Genomic DNA, 20852 nt, shown 5'->3' on the forward strand with positions numbered 1-20852 from the left:
GATAAATCATTTTCAAATTTTTTTTACAAATAAATGTCTGAAAAGTGTGGCATGCATTTTTATTCAGCCCCCTTTACTCTGATACCCCTAACTAAAATCTAGTGGAACCAAATGCCTTCAGAAGTCACCTAGTTAGTAAATAGAGTCCACCTGTGTGTAATTTAATCTCAGTTCAAATACAGCTGTTCTGTGAATCCCTCAGAGGTTTTTTTAGAGAACCTTATTGAACAAACAGCATCACGAAGGCCAAGGAACACACCAGACAGGGAAAAAGTTGTGGAGAAGTTTAAAGCAGGGTTAGGTTATAAAAAAATATCCCAAGCTTTGAACATCTCACAGAGCTCTGTTCAATCCATCATCTGAAAATGGAAAGAGTATGGAACAACTGCAAACCTACCAAAACATGGCCGTCCACCTAAACTGACAGGCCGGGCAAGGAGAACATTCATCAGAGAAGCAGCCAAGAGGCCCATGGTAACTCTGGAGGAGCTGCAGAGATCCACAGCTCAGGTGGGGGAATCTGTCCACAGGACAACTATTAGTCGTGTTCTCCACAAATCTGACCTTTATGGAAGAGTGACAAGAAGAAAGACATTGTTGAAAGAAAGCCATAAGAAGTCCCATTTGTAGCGTGTGAGAAGCCATGTGGGGGACACAGCAAACATGTGGAAGAACGTGCTCTGGTCAGATGAGACCAAAATTTAACTTTTTGACCCAAAAGCAAATTCCATGTATGGCGGAAAACTAACACTGCACATCACCCTGAACACATCATCCCCACCGTGAAACATGGTGGTGGCAGAATCATGTTGTGGGGATGCTTTTCTTCAGCAGGGACAGAGAAGCTGGTCAAACCTAAATCAAATTGAGTATCTGTGGCAAGACTTGAAAATTGCTGTTCACAGATGCTCTCCATCCAATCTGACAGAGCTTGAGCTATTTTGCAAAGAAGAATGGACAAAAATGTCACTCTTTAGATGTCCAAAGTTAGTAGAGACATCCCCAAATGACTTGCAGCTGTAATTGCAGCGAAAAGGTGGTTCTACAAAGTATTGACTCAGGGGGACTGAATACAAATGCACACCACACTTTTCACATATTTATTTGTAAAAAAATGTGAAAACCATTTATCATTTTCCTTCCACTTCACAATTATGTGCCACTTTGTGTTGGTCTATCACATAAAATCCCAATAAAATACATTTACGTTTTGGCAGTAACATGACAAAATGTGTAGAATTTCAGAGTATGAATACTTTTTCAAGGCACTATAAGCTGCTTGTCTGAGAAACCAACACCTTGTCTGCTACTTCCAGGAGTTAAGCAGCCCAAGACCCATATGTGACCCCAGCAAGCCACCATTAGAGAGTTCTAAGCCTGCTGTTGTAGGAACTGACAGAACCAAATCTGAAACTTATCTAGCACAGCCACCGACTTCAAAGCTTTTTTGCTAGCTTTTTTAAATCTCCTTTTTTTTACTAGAACTCCCTGCAAAATTCAAAACCTCCTTAAATCCAATAACTTCCTTACTTCCAATACAGAGGCTTCACTTACTGTTCCTCCATGTCCAGATAACTCTGATGCAAGAGAGTGATAAAATGAGAGCATCAATAGACCAACTAACTGTTCCGACAGGAAGAAGACCAAGGATGGTATTGACGGTCACATGACCATGAGTAATATATTAAAATACACTGATTTAAAAGCAACTTTTTAAAGAAATCATGTTCATTGTGATCTAAAAAGTAAGGAAAATTTCTTACATATAAGGCATTGATTCTCCACCAGACTCCAGGAATCTGGCTATAAGCTTCTATCTCAATGGTATTATACCCCAACAAAATGTTATCAAATCTTCACTGACACCAGGTCAATGTGTTGGAGATGTTCCAAACCTGAAGGAATATTACTCCATCTTATTTTGACCTGTCAAAATGTTCGACCCTTATGGAAAACTCTCTTCCCCATCTTCACTAAACTAAACCAACATACAGCCTTCCCATAATCCAACCTATTCTCTTTTGCATTTGAACAACATGGCCCAGACTAATAAAAGACTAGTGTAGAGATAAATATTATATGTGACATGGAGGATCTAACTAAGCCTTTCTATGATCACGACCAAAAATTCAGATTTAGCTGGTACCACTGTCTCCTAGTCTGTTACTCAGACTAATACAACCATTCTCTGACTACTACATACACACGGTAGGGCAATCGGTCATTGCACGCTTCAAAATCCTGGTCTCTGTTTACACAGAGGCGCCTCCCACTTCCCTTTCGTCTTTGTAATGAGAAACGTACTGATCCTTATGGTATATTGGTTGTTGAGGACTTGCCTTCTACTTTAATCCTCAACATTAACATCTTCATCTTGCCCTTATTGTGCTCAGTATCATGTGTTGGAGATGTTTCAAAATCCCAAGGGACATTACTTTATCTATTTTGGACCTGCCCGAATGTTTAACCTTTCTGGCAAGCTCTCTTCCCCATCAGTAATGATGATATGTATGGTAAGTTGGTTGTTGTAGACTTGACTTCTACTTTAACAATGAACCGAATTGTGCTCAACCCAATGTTCTTTATGGTATGTTGGTTGTTGTAGACTTGCCTTCTACTTTAACCCTGAACATTAACATCTCATCCTGGCCATACTTGGCTCAGCCCAGTGACTGTAATGGCATGTTGGTTGTTGTAGACTTGCTCTCCACTCTAACTTTGAACATTAACATCTCATCCTGGCCATATTGGGTTTAGACAAAATATTTTTATGGTAGTTGGTTGTTGTAGACTTGATTTCTACTTTAACCCTGAATATTAAAGTCCCTTCCTGGACATATTATGCTCAGCCAATGATTTTTATGGTATGTTGGTTGTTGTAGACTTGCCTTCTACTTTAACCCTCAACAACAACTTCTTCTTCCTGCTCCTATTATGCTCAACGCGTTGTTGTTGGAAATCTTCCGAATCCAAAGGAACATTGCTCCATAGATTATGACCCTGCCCAAGTGTTCAACCTTTCTGGAAACTCTCTTATCCATAAATAAGGATGATCTTTATGGTATATTGGTTGTCTTAGACTTGCCTTCTACTTTAACTATGAACATTAAAGTCTCTTTTTGGCCATATGGTGCTCAGCCCAATGATCTTTATAGTATATTGGTTGCTGCAGACTTACCTTCTACTTTAAACCAGAACAGTAAAGTCTCTTTCTGACCTTACTGTGCTAAGCACTATGTGCTGGAGATGTTCCAAATTCAAAGGGACATTACTCCATCTATTTTGGACCTGCCCACATGTTTGACCTTTCTGACAAGCTCTCTTCCCCGACAGTAGGGGTGATCTTTATAGTAAGTTGCTTGTTGTAGACTTGACTCCTACTTTAACCCTAAACATTAAAGTTACTTAATGACCATATTGGCCTCAGCCTAACGATCTTAATGGCATGTTGGTTGTTGTAGACTTCCTGTCAACTCTAACCTTGAACATTAACATCTCATCCTGACCATATTATGCTCAGCGTAATGTGTTGGAGATGTTCCAAATTCAAAGGAATATTACTCCATCTATTTTGGACCTGTCCACATGTTTAACCTTTCTGGAAAGCTCTCTTGCCCATCAGTAAGGATGATCCTTATGGTATGTTGGTTGTTGTAGAATTGCCCTCTACATTAACCCTAAACATTAAAGCCATATTGGCCATATTGTGCACAGCCAATTGATCTTTATGGTATGTTGGTTGTTACAGACTTGATTTCTACTTTAACCCTGGACTTCAAAGTCTCTTCCTGGACATATTATGCTCAGCCCAATGATTTTTATGGTATGTTGGTTGTTGTAGACTTGCCTTCCTACTTTTAACCCTCAACATTAATGTCTTCTTCCTGCCCTTAGCGCGCTCAGTGCGATGTTTCGGAGATGTTCCAAATCCGAAGGGACATTACTCCATCGATTTTGTACCTGCCCAAATGTTCAACCTTTTGGCAAGCATTCTTCTCCATAAGTAAGGATGATCATTATGGTATATTGGTTGGTTTAGACCTGCCTTCTACTGTAACTCTGAACATCAAAGTCCCTTCCTGACCTTATTGTGCTCAGCACAATGTGTTGTCCAAATTCAAAGGGACTTTACTCCATCTGTTTTGGACCTACCCACATGTTTGACCTTTCTGGCAAGCTCTCTTCCCCATCAGTAAGGATGCTCCTCATAGTATGTTGGTTGTTATAGACTTGCCTTCTAATTAAACCCTGAAAAATAAAGTTTCTTTCTGGCGTTTTTGTGTTTGGTGTTTGCACAAACTATATATGTTTAAACAGGTTCAGTGGAACCCAAGGGGTCTGCCAGAGGTTGCTAGGGAGTTCCTTGAGCAATGAACAATTTTTTCCCTCAGATCAGCAACCACTGACAGCAATGATCCTTTTAGCTATCTGTAAGGGGGACATTCTTCCAAATGATCACAAAAGTGCGTTCTTTCCAGTGACCATCATACTAATTACTATTGTGTGCTGCAGATATATTTATTAGCAGGGGTTTCCTGAGCCCAGAATGTTGCTTCAAGGGTTCCTCCATGTTCAAAAAAGGTTGAGAAAGGCTGGGTTACTTTATATAGCTTTGCCCTGCTCTACATCACTGTAGGCTTCAAGAAAAATTACAGGGAGATTGTACATAACACACACTATAGATTAAATTCTACACAGCTGTGTTTTGATACCTACCAGCGAGGATGCCACGATAAGCAGGAGGTACAATCTGAGCAGAAACTCCATTTTCAGATGCAGTGGTTGGCCTCAAAATACGCAGTTTTGTTGTGCTCGCTGCGAGTAATGAGAAATAAGAAGAAAAACTTTCCACACGAAAAAGCCTTCAGACTCCCATCCAGAGCTCTGTAACAAATAAAAAAAAAAGAGAGTTAGAAGAAAGAGACAAGAAATTATACCAATACATTCTCTGTACTGCCTGGAAAATGACAGTGAAACTGAACCACGGAATATTGTATTTTTCTTTTCAAAGGGCCGTTGAAGCGTAAGTGTTTTTGAAGGACGCTCGACAAAAGAACTGGCAACGGAGATAAATATATTGGCGGTGCAGACTCTCAGCGCATTCCCACAATGCTGCCCTCCAATGGAAGGAGCCATGACCCCCTCCCGCCTGCCATTGGGTTCAGTCTGCACTTTTTCTAGACAACGACAATCAAGCTGGGTGCCTTTGAGGCAATTGTGCACATTATTTAAAGCTGGTCTCTGTTTTTAGCTATAGGTTTATCCTAGCCTCTTCTACATAGCTAATGTATAAAGCAGGGTTCCATGGAGCCCTAGGGTTCCTCCAGAGGTTTCTAGGGGTTCCTTGGGTAATTAGCATTTCTGCCTCTCAGATAAGTTCCCACTCACACCATTGCTCTTTTTTTAGCTATCTGTAAGGTGAGAATTCTTCCCAATGACCACAAGTGTAGGGGGCATTCTTCCCATTGACCATCACACTAGTGTAACATGAGTTGTAGATATAATGTAATTTTTAGCAGGGGTTCCCTGAGACTGGACATTATTTTAAGAGTTCCTCTGTTTTGAAAAGGTTGAGAAAGGCTGGTATAAAGGCTCTCATTTAGGGTTTCTCAACCAGGTTTCCATGGGTTCCTAGGGTTCCTCCAGAGCTTGCTAGGGGTTCCATGAGCAATACGCAATTTTTGCCTTTCAGATACGTTCCTACTGGCACTGTTGATCTTTTTAGCCATCTGTAAGGGGATAATTCTTCCCAATGACTACAGGTGTAAGGATCATTCTTCCTACTGAATATGACACTAATGTATCATGACTTGTAGATATAGTAATATTTAGCAGGGGTTTCCTGAGCCTGGAAACCTATTTCATGCGTTCCATTGTGTTGAAAGGTCGAGAAAGGCTGATATAAAGGCTCTAATTGCTGAAGATCGTAGGCGTTTATGCAGTCACCAACCCAAAAAGAGCACCCTAGATCTTTTTGCTAACTACCTCACTCAACTTCCTGGTGGACGTGCTGTTTGTTGGTGGTGGCTTAATGGATGTAATGGAATATAATTCAGAGAACTGTCCACCTCCCTCCACTGTTTTCAACAGCCAAGCATTCAGTATCATTTTCACTGAGATGCCTAAGGCCAGGTCCACATATGCTGTGGCCGTGGCTCGCGGTCCGGTGCGTCCCTGTTCTCCAATTCAGGTGCGAATCGATATTTGCCTGCATTCGCACCTGAATCATAAACTATAGGCGCAAAGGGCCCTTTTTAAATGTGGACCGTGGCCGCCCCGGAGGTGTGTGAACCGGCTCAATTGAGAGCTGGTCACACTCTCCTGTCATGCGAATTGGATGCGGGGAAACCTGCATACACTTTGCATATGTGTAAACCCAGCCTTAGGCAAATACCATTCACAATATCTCATAAAACATAGATTTTTATTTTTACGTCATAAAAGAATGGGCAAAGTTAAAAGAGAATGACATTCTGTATACACATCATAACAACTATAATTAGTTGTACTTCATATAATATACCCAAGTTTGACCCAGAAGGGATCATGCATAAACTGCTTTGTGCTTCATGTTTCTATACACATTCCAATGCCAGGATGAATTTCAAACAAAGTCTTCATCAGGTAAAAGGGTATGCAATGTACAGTATATAGTCAAAAGTATTGGGACGCCTGCCTTTACACGCACATGAACTTCAATGGCATCCCAGTCTTAATCCGTAGGGTTCAATATTGAGTTGGCCCACCCTATAACAGCTTCAACACTTCTGGGAAGGCTGTCCACAAGGTTTAGGAGGGTGTCTATGGGAATGTCTGACTATTCTTCCAGAAGTGCATTTGTGAGGTCAGGCACTGATGTGGAGGAGAAGGCCTGGCTCACAGTCTCCGCTGTAATTCATCCCAAAGGTGTTTTACCGGGTTGAGGTCTTGTGCCAGTCAAGTTCCTCCACTCCAAACTCGCTAATCCATATCTTTATGGACCTTGCTTTGTGCACTGGTTCAAATCATTTGGTGGAGGGGGGGTTATGGTGTGGGGGTTGTTTTTCAGGGGTTTGGCTTGGCCCCTTAGTTCCAGTAAATGGAACTCTTAAGGTGTCAGCATACCAAGACATTTTGGACAATTTCATGCTCCCAACTTTGTGAGAACAGTTTGGGGATGGCCTCTTCCTGTTCCGACATGACTGCGCCCCAGTGCACAAAGCAAGGTCCATAAAGACATGGATGAGCGAGTTTGGGGTGGAGGAACTTGACTGTCCTGCACAGAGTCCTGACCTCAACCTGATAGAACACCTTTGGGATGAATTAGAGCGCAGACAGGCCTTTTTGGTCCAACATCAGTACCTGACCTCACAAATGTACTTCTGGAAGAATGGTTAAACATTCCCATAGACACACTCCTAAACCTTGTGGACGGCCTTCCCAGAAGAGTTGAAGCTGTTATAGCTACAAAGGGTGAGCCAACTGAATATTGAACCCTACAGACTAATGGCGCGTACACACGACCGGACTTTCCGGCAGAAAAGGTCCGACGGAATGAATCCGTCGGACATTCCGATCGTGTGTGGGCTTTTTGGACCTTTTCTGTCGAAAAATCTGACGGGCCTTAGAAATAGAACATGTTTCAAATCTTTCCGACGGACTCTATCCCTATCGAAAACAACTTTTGTCTGTATGCTAGTCCAACGGACCGAAAACGACCCAAGGGCAGCTATTGGCTACTGGCTATTGAACTTCCTTTTCTAGTCCGGTCGTACGTCATCACGTTAGAAACGATCGGACTGTGGTGGGATCGTGTGTAAGTTTGTTTTGTCGTGACTCCGTCGGAAAGTCCTTCGGGGTTCAGTCCGACGAGAAGTCTGCTCACGTGTACGCGGCATAAGACTGGGATACAATTAAAGTTCATGTGCGTGTAAAGGCAGGCGTCCCAATACTTTTGGTAATATAGCATATTCAAAGCAAACCTGTTGCTTTGCATTGAACGGATGAAACAGGTTTGCAATAAAACCATTTTACTTAGTTGTAATCAGTGCTTCCGATGCTTTCTTATTTAATTACAAAATGAAAAAAAAATATCCCAGGCCGGTATTCTTTGAATTCCAAAATGTGGGCAGAATTTCCTGTTGTCTTCATGCTGAGCAGAGACACAATGCAGAGCAGAGAAACGCCGCTACAGCAACAAATAAGAAATAATGATATCCATATGCCTAGAACAAGTGGCGTCTGTGTGAGTTCCGGTTTTGCTGTATCAGTTATAAAAATATCTCCATGCGTGGTGATTGTGAACGCATTCGAGGACACAAAGGCGCAGCGCTGGGTGAATGATGGGGAAGGTGCACAGGTTAGGCAGGCAAGAGTATTCCTACAGAGAGAATACAACAGCTGGTGAACTCCCAATGGCTTATCAATTATTTATTTGCTTATTGTGATAACATGGAAGCCAGGTTTGCTTCCTATACCAGGCGCCTGTTGTTTATGCCGCATCTTCAGCTCATCCCCAAGGCAATGTGAATGAAGGGGGATTTAAAGGGACAATACAGTTCATCTTCAGACATTTTGGATCATTGTTGTGCCAAGCAGGGCTTTTTTCCAGCGGGAACACAGTTCTGGCACCTCTAGCATTGAATGTACAGTATCTCACAAAAGTGAGTACGCCCCTCACATTTTTGTAAATATTTTCTTCTATCTTTTCATGTGACAACACTGAAGAAATGACACTTGTCTACAATGTAAAGTAGTGAGTGTACAGCTTGTATAACAGTGTAAATTTGCTGTCCCCTCAAAATAACTCAACACACAGCCATTAATGTCTAAACCGCTGGCAACAAAAGTGAGTACACCCCTAAGTGAAAATGTCCAAATTAGCCCAATTAGCCATTTTCCCTCCCCAGTGTCATGTGACTCGTTAGTGTTACAAGGTCTCAGGTGTGAATGGGGAGCAGGTGTGTAAAATTTGGTATTAACGCTCTCACTCTCTTATACTTGTCACTGGAAGTTCAACATGGCACCTCATGGCAAAGAACTCTCTGAGGATCTAAAAAAAAGAATTGTTGCTCTACATAAAGATGGCCTAGGCTATAAGAAGATTGCCAAGACCCTGAAACTGAGCTGCAGCATGGTGGCCAAGACCATACAGCGGTTTAACAGGACAGGTCCCACACAGAACAGGCCTCACCATGGCCGACCAAAGAAGTTGAGGTCACGTGCTCAGCGTCATATCCAGAGGTTGTCTTTGAGAAATAGACGTATGAGTGCTGCCAGCATTGCTGCAGAGGTTGAAGGGGTGGGGGGTCAGCCTGTCAGTGCTCAGACCATACACCGCACACTGCATCAAAATGGTCTGCATGGCTGTCATCCCAGAAGAAAGCCTCTTCTATAGATGATGGACAAGAAAGCCCGCAAACAGTTTGCTGAAGAGCAGTAGACTAAGGACATGGATTACTGGAACCATGTCCTGTGGTCTGATGAGACCAAGATAAACTTATTTCGTTCAGATGGTATCAAGCGTGTGTGGCGGCAACAAGGTGAGGAGTACAAAGACAAGTGTGTCTTGCCTACAGTCAAGCATGGTGGTCGGAGTGTCACTGGGGAGCTACAGTTCATTGGGGGAACCATGAATGCCAACATGTACTGTGATATACTGAAGCAGAGCATGATCCCCTCCCTTCAGAGACTGGGCCGCAGGGCAGTATTCCAACATGATAACGACCCAAAACACACCTACAAGACGACCACTGCCTTGCTAAAGAAGCTGAGGGTAAAGGTAATGGACTGGCAAAGCATATCTCCAGACCTAAACCCTACTGAGCATCTGTGGGGCATCCTTAAATGGAAGGTGGAGGAGCGCAAGGTCTCTAACATCCACCAGCTCTGTGATGTCGTCATGGAGGAGGGGAAGAGGACTTCACTGGCAACCTGTGAAGCTCTGGTGAACTCCATGCCCAAGAGGGTTAAGGCAGTGCTGGAAAATAATGGTGGCCACACAAAATATTGACACTTTGGGCCCAATTTGGACATTTTCACTTAGGGGTGTACTCACTTTTGTTGCCAGCGGTTTAGACATGAATGGCTGTGTGTTGAGTTATTTTGAGGGGACAACAAATTTACACTGTTATACAAGCTGTACACTCACTACTTTACATTGTAGCAAAGTGTCATTTCTTCAGTGTTGTCACATGAAAATAAAATACTTACAAAAATGTTTTTTGTGAGATACTGTATATAATGGAAAGGGGTGCCAGAGGTTCTATTGAATTTAGCTGCTGAGGAATTTATTGTTGCTGAAAGGGGTCTATAGTTGGGAGGGTCTGTTGTTGCTGGTGAGGGAATCTATTGTTGCTGGGGATGATATACCATGAGTGAGGTGTCTAGTGTTGCTGGGGGGATCTACTGTTGAGTGAGGGGTCCATTGTTGCTGGCTGCTGAAGGGTCTATTGATGTTGACTGCTGGGAGATTTTGTTTTTTGCTGGATGGGATCTATTGTTGCTGTAGTGGATCTATTGTTGGTGGTATGGTCTGTTATTGCTGGAGGTATCTATTTTATTGTTTTTCTTGTTATAATTAACAAATTCAATACAAATTACTTAGCACAAAAAAAAAAAAAAAAGATTCTTGGTTCCGTAGTCCCTAAAAGCGGTGGTATTGGGAGGTGGGTAGGGGGTGGTACCAAGGGATTGCTCAAAGGTGGGTAGGGGAGCGGAGACAAGGGGTGACTCGGAAGGGGGGAGTACCTGCACCTATCCTCTGAGAAAGTAAAGCCCTGGTGCTAGGCATAGGTGTGTGCAGCCTACTGCAATAGAGTGTGCACCCCAAAGCGCAAACACACATGCGTGTGTGTGTATATGTATATGTATATACACACACACACAGAACCGGTGTGAATGACCCTTATTTTTTATATTTTTGTTTTACATTTTTTGAATCATTTGTACTTTTTTTTAATTTGTGGCAAATTTGTGGCTGCGCGAATCGCCATCATGTTAAGTCAATTCCTTTTTTGGGTTACTAGGGGCACGTGCGCACCGCCCGAGGCGTGCGCATGCCCCCTGCTTGCCCACGGAGCCGATGCGAGTGCCCGGCGGTCGCGATCAGCGGGAACCGGGATCTGTGTGTGTAAACACACAGTTTCCAGTTCTCTGAGGGGAGAAAAGACAGATCGTCTGTTCATGTATGAACAGCGATCTGTCATCTCCCCTACACAGTCCCCTCCCCCCTTCAGTTAGAACACACGCTAGGGAACACAATTAACCCCTTGATCGCCCCCTAGTGTTAACCCCTTGCCTGCCAGTGACATTTTTACAGTAATCAATGCATTTTTTTAGCACTGATCGCTGTATTAATGCCAATGGTCCCAAAAATGTGTCAATTGTCCGACGCGTCTGCCATAATGTCGCAGTCCTGATAAAAACTGCAGATTGCCGCCATTACTAGTAAAAAAAAAAATTAATAACAAAAATGCCATAAAACTATCCCCTATTTTGTAGACGCTATAACTTTTGTGCAAACCAATCAATATACGCTTATTGCCATTTGTTTACCAAAAATATGTAGAAGAATACATATCGGCCTAAACTGAGGAAAAAAATTGTTTTATATATTTTTGGGGAATATTTATTATAGCAAAAAGTAAAAAATATCGCTTTTTTTTTTCAAAATTGTCACTCTTTTTTTGTTTATAGCGCAAAAAATAAAAACTGCAGAGGTGATCAAATACCACCAAAAGAAAGCTCTATTTGTGGGAATAAAAGGACGTCAATTTTGTTTGGGTGCAATGTCACATGACCGCGCAATTGTCAGTTAAAGCGACGCAGTGCCGAAAAAGTGCTCTGGTCAGGGAGGCGGTAAAATCTTCCGGGGCTGAAGCGGTTGACAACAACATATGGGCCTCGCAGTGCCAAATATGAAAGTACAAAATACAAATGTGTAGTTCAAGAGATTAAACCCTCAATTATTATAGTAAAACAACAATCACATTATGAAGGATGTACCACTAAAATAAAACGCAAAAACCCATAAAGTGGTAAGACTGTAACTCATAGTAACCTAAACGTATCAAAGAAGGTATCACCTTGTTGATAGAACTCACCTATAGGCAGACCTGGTACATACCAAGAGTTGTGCCAAAATAATATTACTAGCACATGCGACCCAAAATCACATAAAAGGAAAAAAGGAAAACCTAAAGACCAGCACAATAGATGAAAGAAAAGAAAGCAGGAAAAAAAAGAAAGAATAGACTAGAGGAAAAAGAGACCTCTAAGAGAAGAGGGAGAGAGATCTAGGTTAATTGAGGGGATGAGGCCGGGGAGGAGGAGCTCAGGGACCCTACTACATTAGCAGTCTGAGAAAGAGGAATATGAATATACGTTGCCCAAGGTTCCCAAGTACTTTTAAAGAGAGACTGACGGTCATTAATAATACTTCCAACTCTTTCATGAATCATAATCCACGATACTTTATGCTTCAACCTTCTAAAGGACACTGAGGGTGTCTTCCATGGTTTATATATATGTACATATATGTATATATATATATATATATATATATATATATAGACACTCACCGGCCACTTTATTATTAGGTACACCTTGCTAGTACCAGGTTGTACCTCCTCTTGCCTTCAGAACTGCCTTCATTCTTCATGGCATAGATTCAACAAGGTGTTGGAAACATTCCTCAGAGATTTTGTTCCATAGTGACATGATAGCATCACGTAGGTGCTGCAGATTTGTTGGCTGCACATCCATGATGTTCCACCACATCCCAAAGGTGCTCTATTGGATGAGATGTGGTGAGTGTGGAGGCCATTGGAGTACAGGGACCTCATTGTCCAGTGGTGAGATGATTGGAGCTTTCTGACATGGTGCATTATCCTGCTGGAAGGAGCCATCAAAAGATGGGGACACTGTAGTCATAAAGGGATGGACATGGTCAGCAACAATACTCAGGTAGGCCGTGGTGTTTAAACTAGGGATGCACCGATACCATTTTTTTCTTACAAGGAGTACGAGTACCGATACTTTTTTTAGTACTCGCCGATACCAATTACCGATACCTACCGCAACTGTTTTGTTTACACTTCAGCTGTCAGAAATGGTACAAAGCATTGAAAAGTCATTTACAAATTAAATAAATTGATTTTGTTTTTTTTAATTTGTGCTTTTTTAATGTGAAATGTGTAAGTTTATGTTCATATATATGTGTGAAAATATTCACTAACAAAGCAAACAAAAAAAAACTTTAATTGTTTATCGTTTATAAAATAAACGTGAACAAAAAAAAAAAAAAAAGCAGGAAAATAATAATTAAATGGAGGAGAATAGGGAGTTAATTAAGGCTGATTAGCGTAAATGAAGGGTTAATAAGGGGTTACACAGAGGAACATTTGTTCATCCCCACTGACAGCTCAAAGAACCGAGCCTGAAAGTATCGGTTTCAGGTATCGGTGCATTTGCACGAGTATCGATACTTGTGCAAATACTCGGTATCGGCACCGATAACGATACTAGTCTCGGTGCAACCCTAAATTAAAAGATGCTCAATTGGTACTAAGGGGCCCAAAATGTGCCAAGAAAATATCCCCCACACCATTACACCACCACCACCAGCCTGAACCGGTGATACAAGGCAGGATGGATCCATGCTTTCATGTTGTTTATGCCAAATTCTATCCCTACAGTCTGAAAGTTGAGACTCATCAGACCAGGCAACGTTTTTCCAATCTTTTATTGTCCAATTTTGGTGAGCCTGTGTGAATTGTAGCCTCAGTTTCCCTGTTTCTAGCTGACAGGAGTGGCACCCGGTGTGGTCTTCTGTTGCTGTAGCCCATCTGCTTCAAGGTTCAATGTGTTGTGCATTCAGAGATGGTATTCTGCTTACCTTGGTTGTACTGAGTGGTTATTTGAGTTACTGTTGCCTTTCTATCATCTGGAACCAGTCTGCCCATTCTCCTCTGACCTCTGACAACAACAAAGGCATTTTCTGCCACACAACTGCCGCTCACTGGATATTTTTTCTTTTTTTTGGACCATTCACTGTAAACCATAGAGATGGTTGTGCGTTAAAATCCCAGCAGGTTTTGAAATATTCAGACCAGCCCGTCTGGCACCAACAACCATGCCACCTTCAAAGTTCCTTAAATTCCCTTTCTTCCCCATTCTGATGCTCGGTATGAACTTCAGCAAGTCATCTTCACCCACGTCTAGATGCCTAAATGCATTGAGTTGCTGCCATGTGATTGGCTGATTAGCAATTTGTGTTACCAAGCAATTGAACAGGTAGTAAAGTGGCTGGTGAGTGTGTGCGCGTATATACAGTATATATAATGTTATTATTTCAATTTTGGCTGGGGTGCGCCTTTAAGCTCCATCAGCATTTAACACACAAGGCTGTCAGCAGACAGAAATTGTTTTGGCTCGGCGAGTCACTCTCTTCCCATTTAATGAGGAGGAATTTATTCTTGTGCAGGTTTCTTCGCAAGTACAGAATCCAATTACTAGCTAACCAGCATTCTGGTGTCTTTGAGAGATGACAGAGAGAGACAGAAAACAGCGAGGAAAGAACGGGGCACAGGATGTCCTCGGTGACATTCACGCTAGTCTTGGTTCACTAAACCTCTGTAACTTCATTAGCGGGATTTCTGAGCACATATCTCCGACGCTAAGCAGCCCCCAGATTAGGCTATGGTGTAACAAAGCAATGTGATGTTATCTGGCAGGTGGGATTGGAGAGGATAATTTGAATTTTGATGTTAGTGTGGCGATTCCGGTGCAGAGATTCACCAGTTTACGCCCTACACTGCCCTCTGTGCTGCCATCATTACTGCCATCTTCTCAACCCAGCCTGCCATCCCTTCTTGACCCTTGCTGGAGCTGAGAGAGAATTGGAAGAAAGAAACAAACTATTCTGCTGTTTCAAGAAGTGACAGTTGCAGAAGGGATGATGCTACAAGAAGTAGATTTCCATAAAGTGTAGGTATAGCCAAAACTATTCTTTCAATTTTGGTTAGAATAATAATAGGTTAAAACCCCTATCAGGGTAGTTTTTGCTGTCTAGAGAGATTTACCATCACTTCCTATCATGTGGACTCAACAGAAAGTAAGAGGAAATCTCTGCAAAATCAAAATAAGGAAGGGTACTTCCCCACTTAAAAAAGATTTATCGATATTTTATATATATATATATATATATATATATATATATATATATATATATATATATATATATATATATATACGGCAAGAGGAAAGCAAAGGCTGAACGGTTGTCCCTCCTTTTGCATTCCTCTTGCCATTGCTTGTCTCAGGAAAGCACTCACAACCAAGACAAGCTGCACTTATGAATCGGCCATCTCCTTCCTAGCTGTTGTCAGATTGACTGCGACAGGAGGCAAGGGGGGCAATATGACCTAATAACATGTAGCACTTTGTCCCTTGTTTCTAAGTGCCTTCTAACCCTAGTTATAAAGCCCTGCCTGCTCCCCTACCCTCCTGACACAGACCGTCTGACAACCACTAGGAAGGAGACAGCTGATTAATAACTGCAGCTTGGCTTGGTTGTGAGCACTTTCCTGACACAACAACGGCAATGGGAAGCAGTAGGGGAGGGACTGTGTTAGCCTTTGCATCCCTCTTGCCCTTGCTTGTCTTAGGAAAGTGTTCACAGCTGAGAAAATCTGCACTTTTGAATCGGCCATCTCCTTCATAACTGTTGTCAGATCGGTCACGGCAGAGGAGAGGGTGCATCTTGGACCTCATAACTAGGGGTTAGAAAACACTTAGAAACTTGAGACAATGTTATAAAGGTCTGACCTGCAACCCTCTCTTCCTGCCTCAGTCAATCCAACAACAGCTACGAGGGAGACAGCTGATTGATAAATAAAGCTTATCTCGGTTGTGAGGGCTTTCCTGAGACAAGCAACGGTAAGAGGAATGTAGAAAGAAGGAGGACCCATCAGTCTTTGCATTCTTATGCTGTTGCTTGTCCCAGAAATGTGTTCACAGCCGAGTTGCATTTATGAATCAGCCATCTCCTTCATAGCTGTTGTTGGATTGGCTACGGCTGAAGAGGAGGGGGACACTTATGCTGTCTACACACGACCGGAATTTTCGTCGGACTGAACTCCGACTGACTTTTCGACAGAGTTCCAACTGAGTTCCAACGAAACAGACTTGCCTACACACGATCACACCAAAGTCTGATCATTTTGAACGTGATGACGTACGACCGGACTAGAATAAGGAAGTTCATAGCCAGTAGCCAATAGCTGCTCTTGCTTCCTTTTTTGTCCGTCGGACTAGCATACAGACAAACGGATTTTTCGATCGGACTCGAATCCGTCGGAAAGATTTAAAACATGTTCTATTTCTAAAGTCCGACAGATTTTTCGACAGAAAAGGTCCGATGAAGCCCACACCAGTTCGGTCGCAAAGTCCGGTCGTGTGTACATGGCTTTGGAAACATAGGACAAAGTGCTACATATGCTTTGTTTCATATGGGCACATACCTGTAGAATAAAAAAAATTCTAATGATTTGTTCTGTAAAGTGGATGTAAACCCTCTCCTATACCTAGTGAGGTGAATAGCCTCAGATGATGCACAGAGATGAAACAAATCTCCCTACATAAGTTTTACATGTATATCTGCTGTCTTTCCCTTTCTACATCCTTTGAAAAGTGAAGCTCGTGTTAGAAATCTTATTTCCTCTTTCAGCAGTGGAGGTGGAGTCTGGGCTTACGCTGTGTGTAAGCTGATTGGAGGAAAGGGACACACAATCACTCCACATAGGCAGAGGAATGAACGAACACGCAGAGCTGTAGTCTGAATAGACCAGCTATATGCTTATTTACCTCTAAGCACCCTCCCCAACACAAATTTTCAGCTGCTGTTATCTCATGTGTTGGAGAACTTGTCAGAAGTGATTAATGCTGATAACAGAGGAACGGAGCAGCAGAAAGAAGTGGCACTTAGAGCTTTGGAGAGAGATAAGTAAACACTACAGGTATATGTGCTTGGGCCAAATTTCATGAGTGGGATTTACAACCACTTTTAGCCCACCATGCACATTACAAACTGACTGCACAATCTACTTTAGCTCTACCAATTAATATGTAGTACAAGGGCAAGAGCATAGCATCAGGGGTCTCAGGGGCCGTAATTGTGGCGCCTCCCATGCTACAGGGGGCTCGTGTGGCCTCCCTGTGATATTTACATAACCCCCCAACTCAACAAAATCCCAGAGTCCTGCATCTCCTGTAAAGTGAGGAAAAAATTCCCTGGCCATGCTCTTTTGAACCAGATGAAATTTAGATAGTGGGTGGCCCTGTTGGCACCTAACTCCTAACCTAAAAAAATTGAAGGAGCTGGGCAAATAATACAACTGAAAAAAATCTATTAGTGTATGGCTAGTTTTAGACAGTTGTTACCATAACATGGATTTTTTCCCATGATGTGGCAACTGTAAAATTGTGGCTTGCAAAATGACTTTCTTTTCCTATGACAATACTAGTGCTTGTTTTCGGAATGTCATAAAATGTGTGCCTCAGCCAATGTAAATGTATGCTAAAATATTAAAGCAATATAAACGCTGGTGCCAAGCCTGTGGGGCTACAACATTTTAGCAACTTTTGGTGCCAATTTGCAGAAGAATTTCCAGTTTTTTTTTTTTTTTTTTAGATTTTCCCTCTCCAATCCACTTCTTTAGTTCTAATGGGTGTCAGGAAGATGCTCCAATATACACAGGTAGCACAGACCGACACTTTGACCACTTGCTTATTGTTCCATTCTTCTTATTTTTTTGTACACATGAAATGGTGGTAATTGCAATTTTTATGTCACAAGGTTACAGTAACCAAACTGGGTAGAAGCCTTCCTTAGGCTCAAGTGGAAAATACCCAACCAGGATAGAGTTAATCCCTCTCAACGCCTTGGGAGTCTTAGTCCTATGGCCTTAGAATGGACTTCAGGGCGATGATGTACTTGTTTCCTCGCTCCTGAATATGAATTCTGTCCCTCTGTAAGCAGACAAAAAAAACCTAAGCCCATGGGCAAAGTATGTTCTTCCAAGGTCCAAATGGAAAGTTTACCTAGCTCTTTCTTCTGCAAGAAGATCCTCTCTTCAGCCCATTTCCCTTCTGGGATGTACTACAGCTTCAGCTTAGTTTTTTGGGCCCTCAGCACATGGTCAGACCCAGACAGCAATTCTTCACGCAGGATTCCTCCCAGGGAGAAGCCCCAAGGGATAGAGAGCTCTGGAAAGGTGCTCCCAAAAATGTATCATCTCCCCATACCATAACTCTGAACAGCACCATCAGGGATAGGCAGATTTGGATAAATATTCATGACCTTAATGGTCAATTCTTCTCATGCCGATTACTGGAGACTCCTTCCAGCAGCAGGCTGAAGCCATCAACCCACTAGGCTTGGGGAAAAACCTACAGAGCCCAGGGAGGGTAAAGCTTTATTCACATCTAGCAATTTGGAATTGTGGGCCAAATTGGTGAGATTCTGCCCATGCTTCCAAATCATGCTAAAATCGAGGGAAAACGCATGATGCGCACTTGGGTGGCATTCATTCTTAATTGCACTACAAACTCACTGCAATTTAGCCGTGACTGAAGCGCAACAAAACGTACGAAAATCACAGCAAAACTAGTATGAAAAAACACGCCTGGCCCAGGGCCAAATTTTTGCCCTTGTGCTTCTTTGACGTGACAAATGCTCATAGGGCAGCCCATTCAAGTTGGTCTATTGAATGGGCTGCCCTATGAGTGGTCTATTGAATGGGCTGCCCTACGAGCGACACACGATTCCGTGTAAATTTGAACAAGGCCTAAACATCAGCTCAGGATGGTAACAGCCTAGCAGCAACAAATTATAAATGTATTAAAGACACAACTGTATTGGGAAGGCTCACTACATATATAGTACTGTGCAAAAATTTTAGGCAAGTGTGAAACAATGCTGTAAAGTAAGAATGCTTTCAAAAATATATACTTTGTTTCTTTTAATCAATTTACAAAATGAAAAGCCAGTGAACTGAAGAGAAATCCAGATCAAATCCCTGCCTCTCGTGTGTGTAGGTGAGGTGCAGATGTCGCAGAGCGGGTTTCTTCATCAGAAGTCGGCAACTTTAGAGAGCTTTGATGACCACCTATAGACCATCTTCATTGCTGGACCTGTTTGGCGGCCGTTCAAGCCTTGGGAACCTTCGTTCTTAACCTAGGCTACACCTAATCCGTGTCGATTGGAGCTTGAGGCCTACAGGAAACCATGCAGTTTTGGCGTTACTACTGGGGATCCAGTATCCCACAAGCCTTATAGACGCACTGCCATATGGTACAGATGCGGTAAGAGTATCTACCCTTCTACCTGAATGTTTACTTCTGCTCATCCTGCCCATTTGTGTATCTTCCACTTTGGTTGAAGATTGAGGATCAACTCCCCCCACTATTGGACATTATAATTTTGGACATTTTTCTTAAGTTTCCTTTCGTGGATGTTTTCCAAATATCACTAACTTTGAGGCTCATTTATCTAATATAATCACGGTTTTTATCTGTACCCATCCCGCCTACATGATTGGGTCCGTTTGGATACATATAGATATTTATGTTTCACTTTTAGCGCTACACTTATTGTTCACACATATCAAATCAATATTTGGTGTGACCCCCTTTGCCTTCAAACCAGCATCAATTCTTCTAGATACACTTGCACACAGTTTTTGAAGGAACTCGGCGGGTAGGTTGTTCCAAACATCTTGGGGAACTAAGCACAGATCTTCTGTTTATGTCGGCTGCCTCAAAACCTTCTGTCTCTTTATGTCATCCCAGAAAGACTCCATGATGGTGAGATCGGGGCTCTGTGGGGGCCAAACAATCACTCCCAGGAGTCCTTATTTTTCTTTACACTGAAGATAGTTCTTAATGACATTGGCTGTATGTTTGGGGTGGTTGTCCTGCTGCAGAATAAATTTGGGGCCAATCACACACCTCCCCGATGGTATGGCATGATGGGAACGTATCTGCCTGTATTTCGCCAGCATTGAGGACACCATTGATCCTGACCAAATCTCCAACTCCATTTGCAGAAATGCAGCCCCAAACTTGCAAGGAACCTCCACCATGCTTCACAGTTGGCTGCAGATACTCATTATTGGGCTAATTCTCAGGCTTCAATGCCTTTTATGTCACTAACCCAATACCAGTACACAGTACATGGAAGTCATAACTCAGAGTATTGAGCAAACATGATGGCCTGGAACTAGTATCTTCAGTAAAGTAGATCACAAACGGATGCTGCATGACATAGAATTGGGTCTGGATACTTTATAAGGTTGACCAGTTAAGCTCGGGGTCTTCATTAAGTCAGAAGATGAAGTTCAATCTACTACATACATACAAGTACCCCCCCCCTCATATCGACTGCTTTGCCCTCTGTAGATAGAGAACGTGCTGCCTATGTACTTAATTGGTCTATTGTTCAGTGTGTGCTGTTTATATGGAATGGAGTACCAGCATGGCTGTTGCCTGGCAACCTCATCTTCCTTAATGCAAATATATAGCTCTGTCAGTGTGAAAAGCGGCTCGGCACTGCAGCCGGCGCACAAATTACATGGCTGTCATGGAAATAGTTGGACATTAAGCTCCTTTTTATTTTGACACCCCACAGCTTCCACTTTGAAGGAACAAAATGTGCAATAAAGGATAAAAAAGGATTCTAGCTGAACAACCGATGATGTAGCAATTTATATTTCAAGAGATGTACAAACTTTTTTATATATATATATTAGGGATGAGCTTCGTGTTCGAGTCGAACCCATGTTCGACTCGAACATCGGCTGTTCGATCATTCG

The 20852-nt window shown here is 42.4% G+C and overlaps 1 protein-coding gene across 6 annotated transcripts in view; it reads right to left on the reverse strand.

The window, feature by feature from the left end:
* ADCYAP1R1 (ADCYAP receptor type I) overlaps positions 1–20852 on the reverse strand; it is a 271371-nt gene that overhangs the window by 159416 nt on the left and 91103 nt on the right. For 4 of the 6 annotated variants that reach the window (XM_073629492.1, XM_073629494.1, XM_073629496.1 and 1 more), the window contains exon 3: positions 4717–4890. The exons of 1 other annotated variant lie outside the window; for it this stretch is intronic. In XM_073629492.1, coding sequence (XP_073485593.1) covers positions 4717–4767 — 51 coding nt within the window. In that variant the 5' untranslated portion in view covers positions 4768–4890. The remainder of the gene's footprint in view (positions 1–4716; positions 4891–20852) is intronic. One more of the 6 variants, XM_073629493.1, reaches the window with a different exon arrangement.

This window comes from Aquarana catesbeiana, linkage group LG05 (assembly GCF_042186555.1).
Source record: "Aquarana catesbeiana isolate 2022-GZ linkage group LG05, ASM4218655v1, whole genome shotgun sequence".
Classification (NCBI taxonomy): domain Eukaryota; kingdom Metazoa; phylum Chordata; class Amphibia; order Anura; family Ranidae; genus Aquarana; species Aquarana catesbeiana.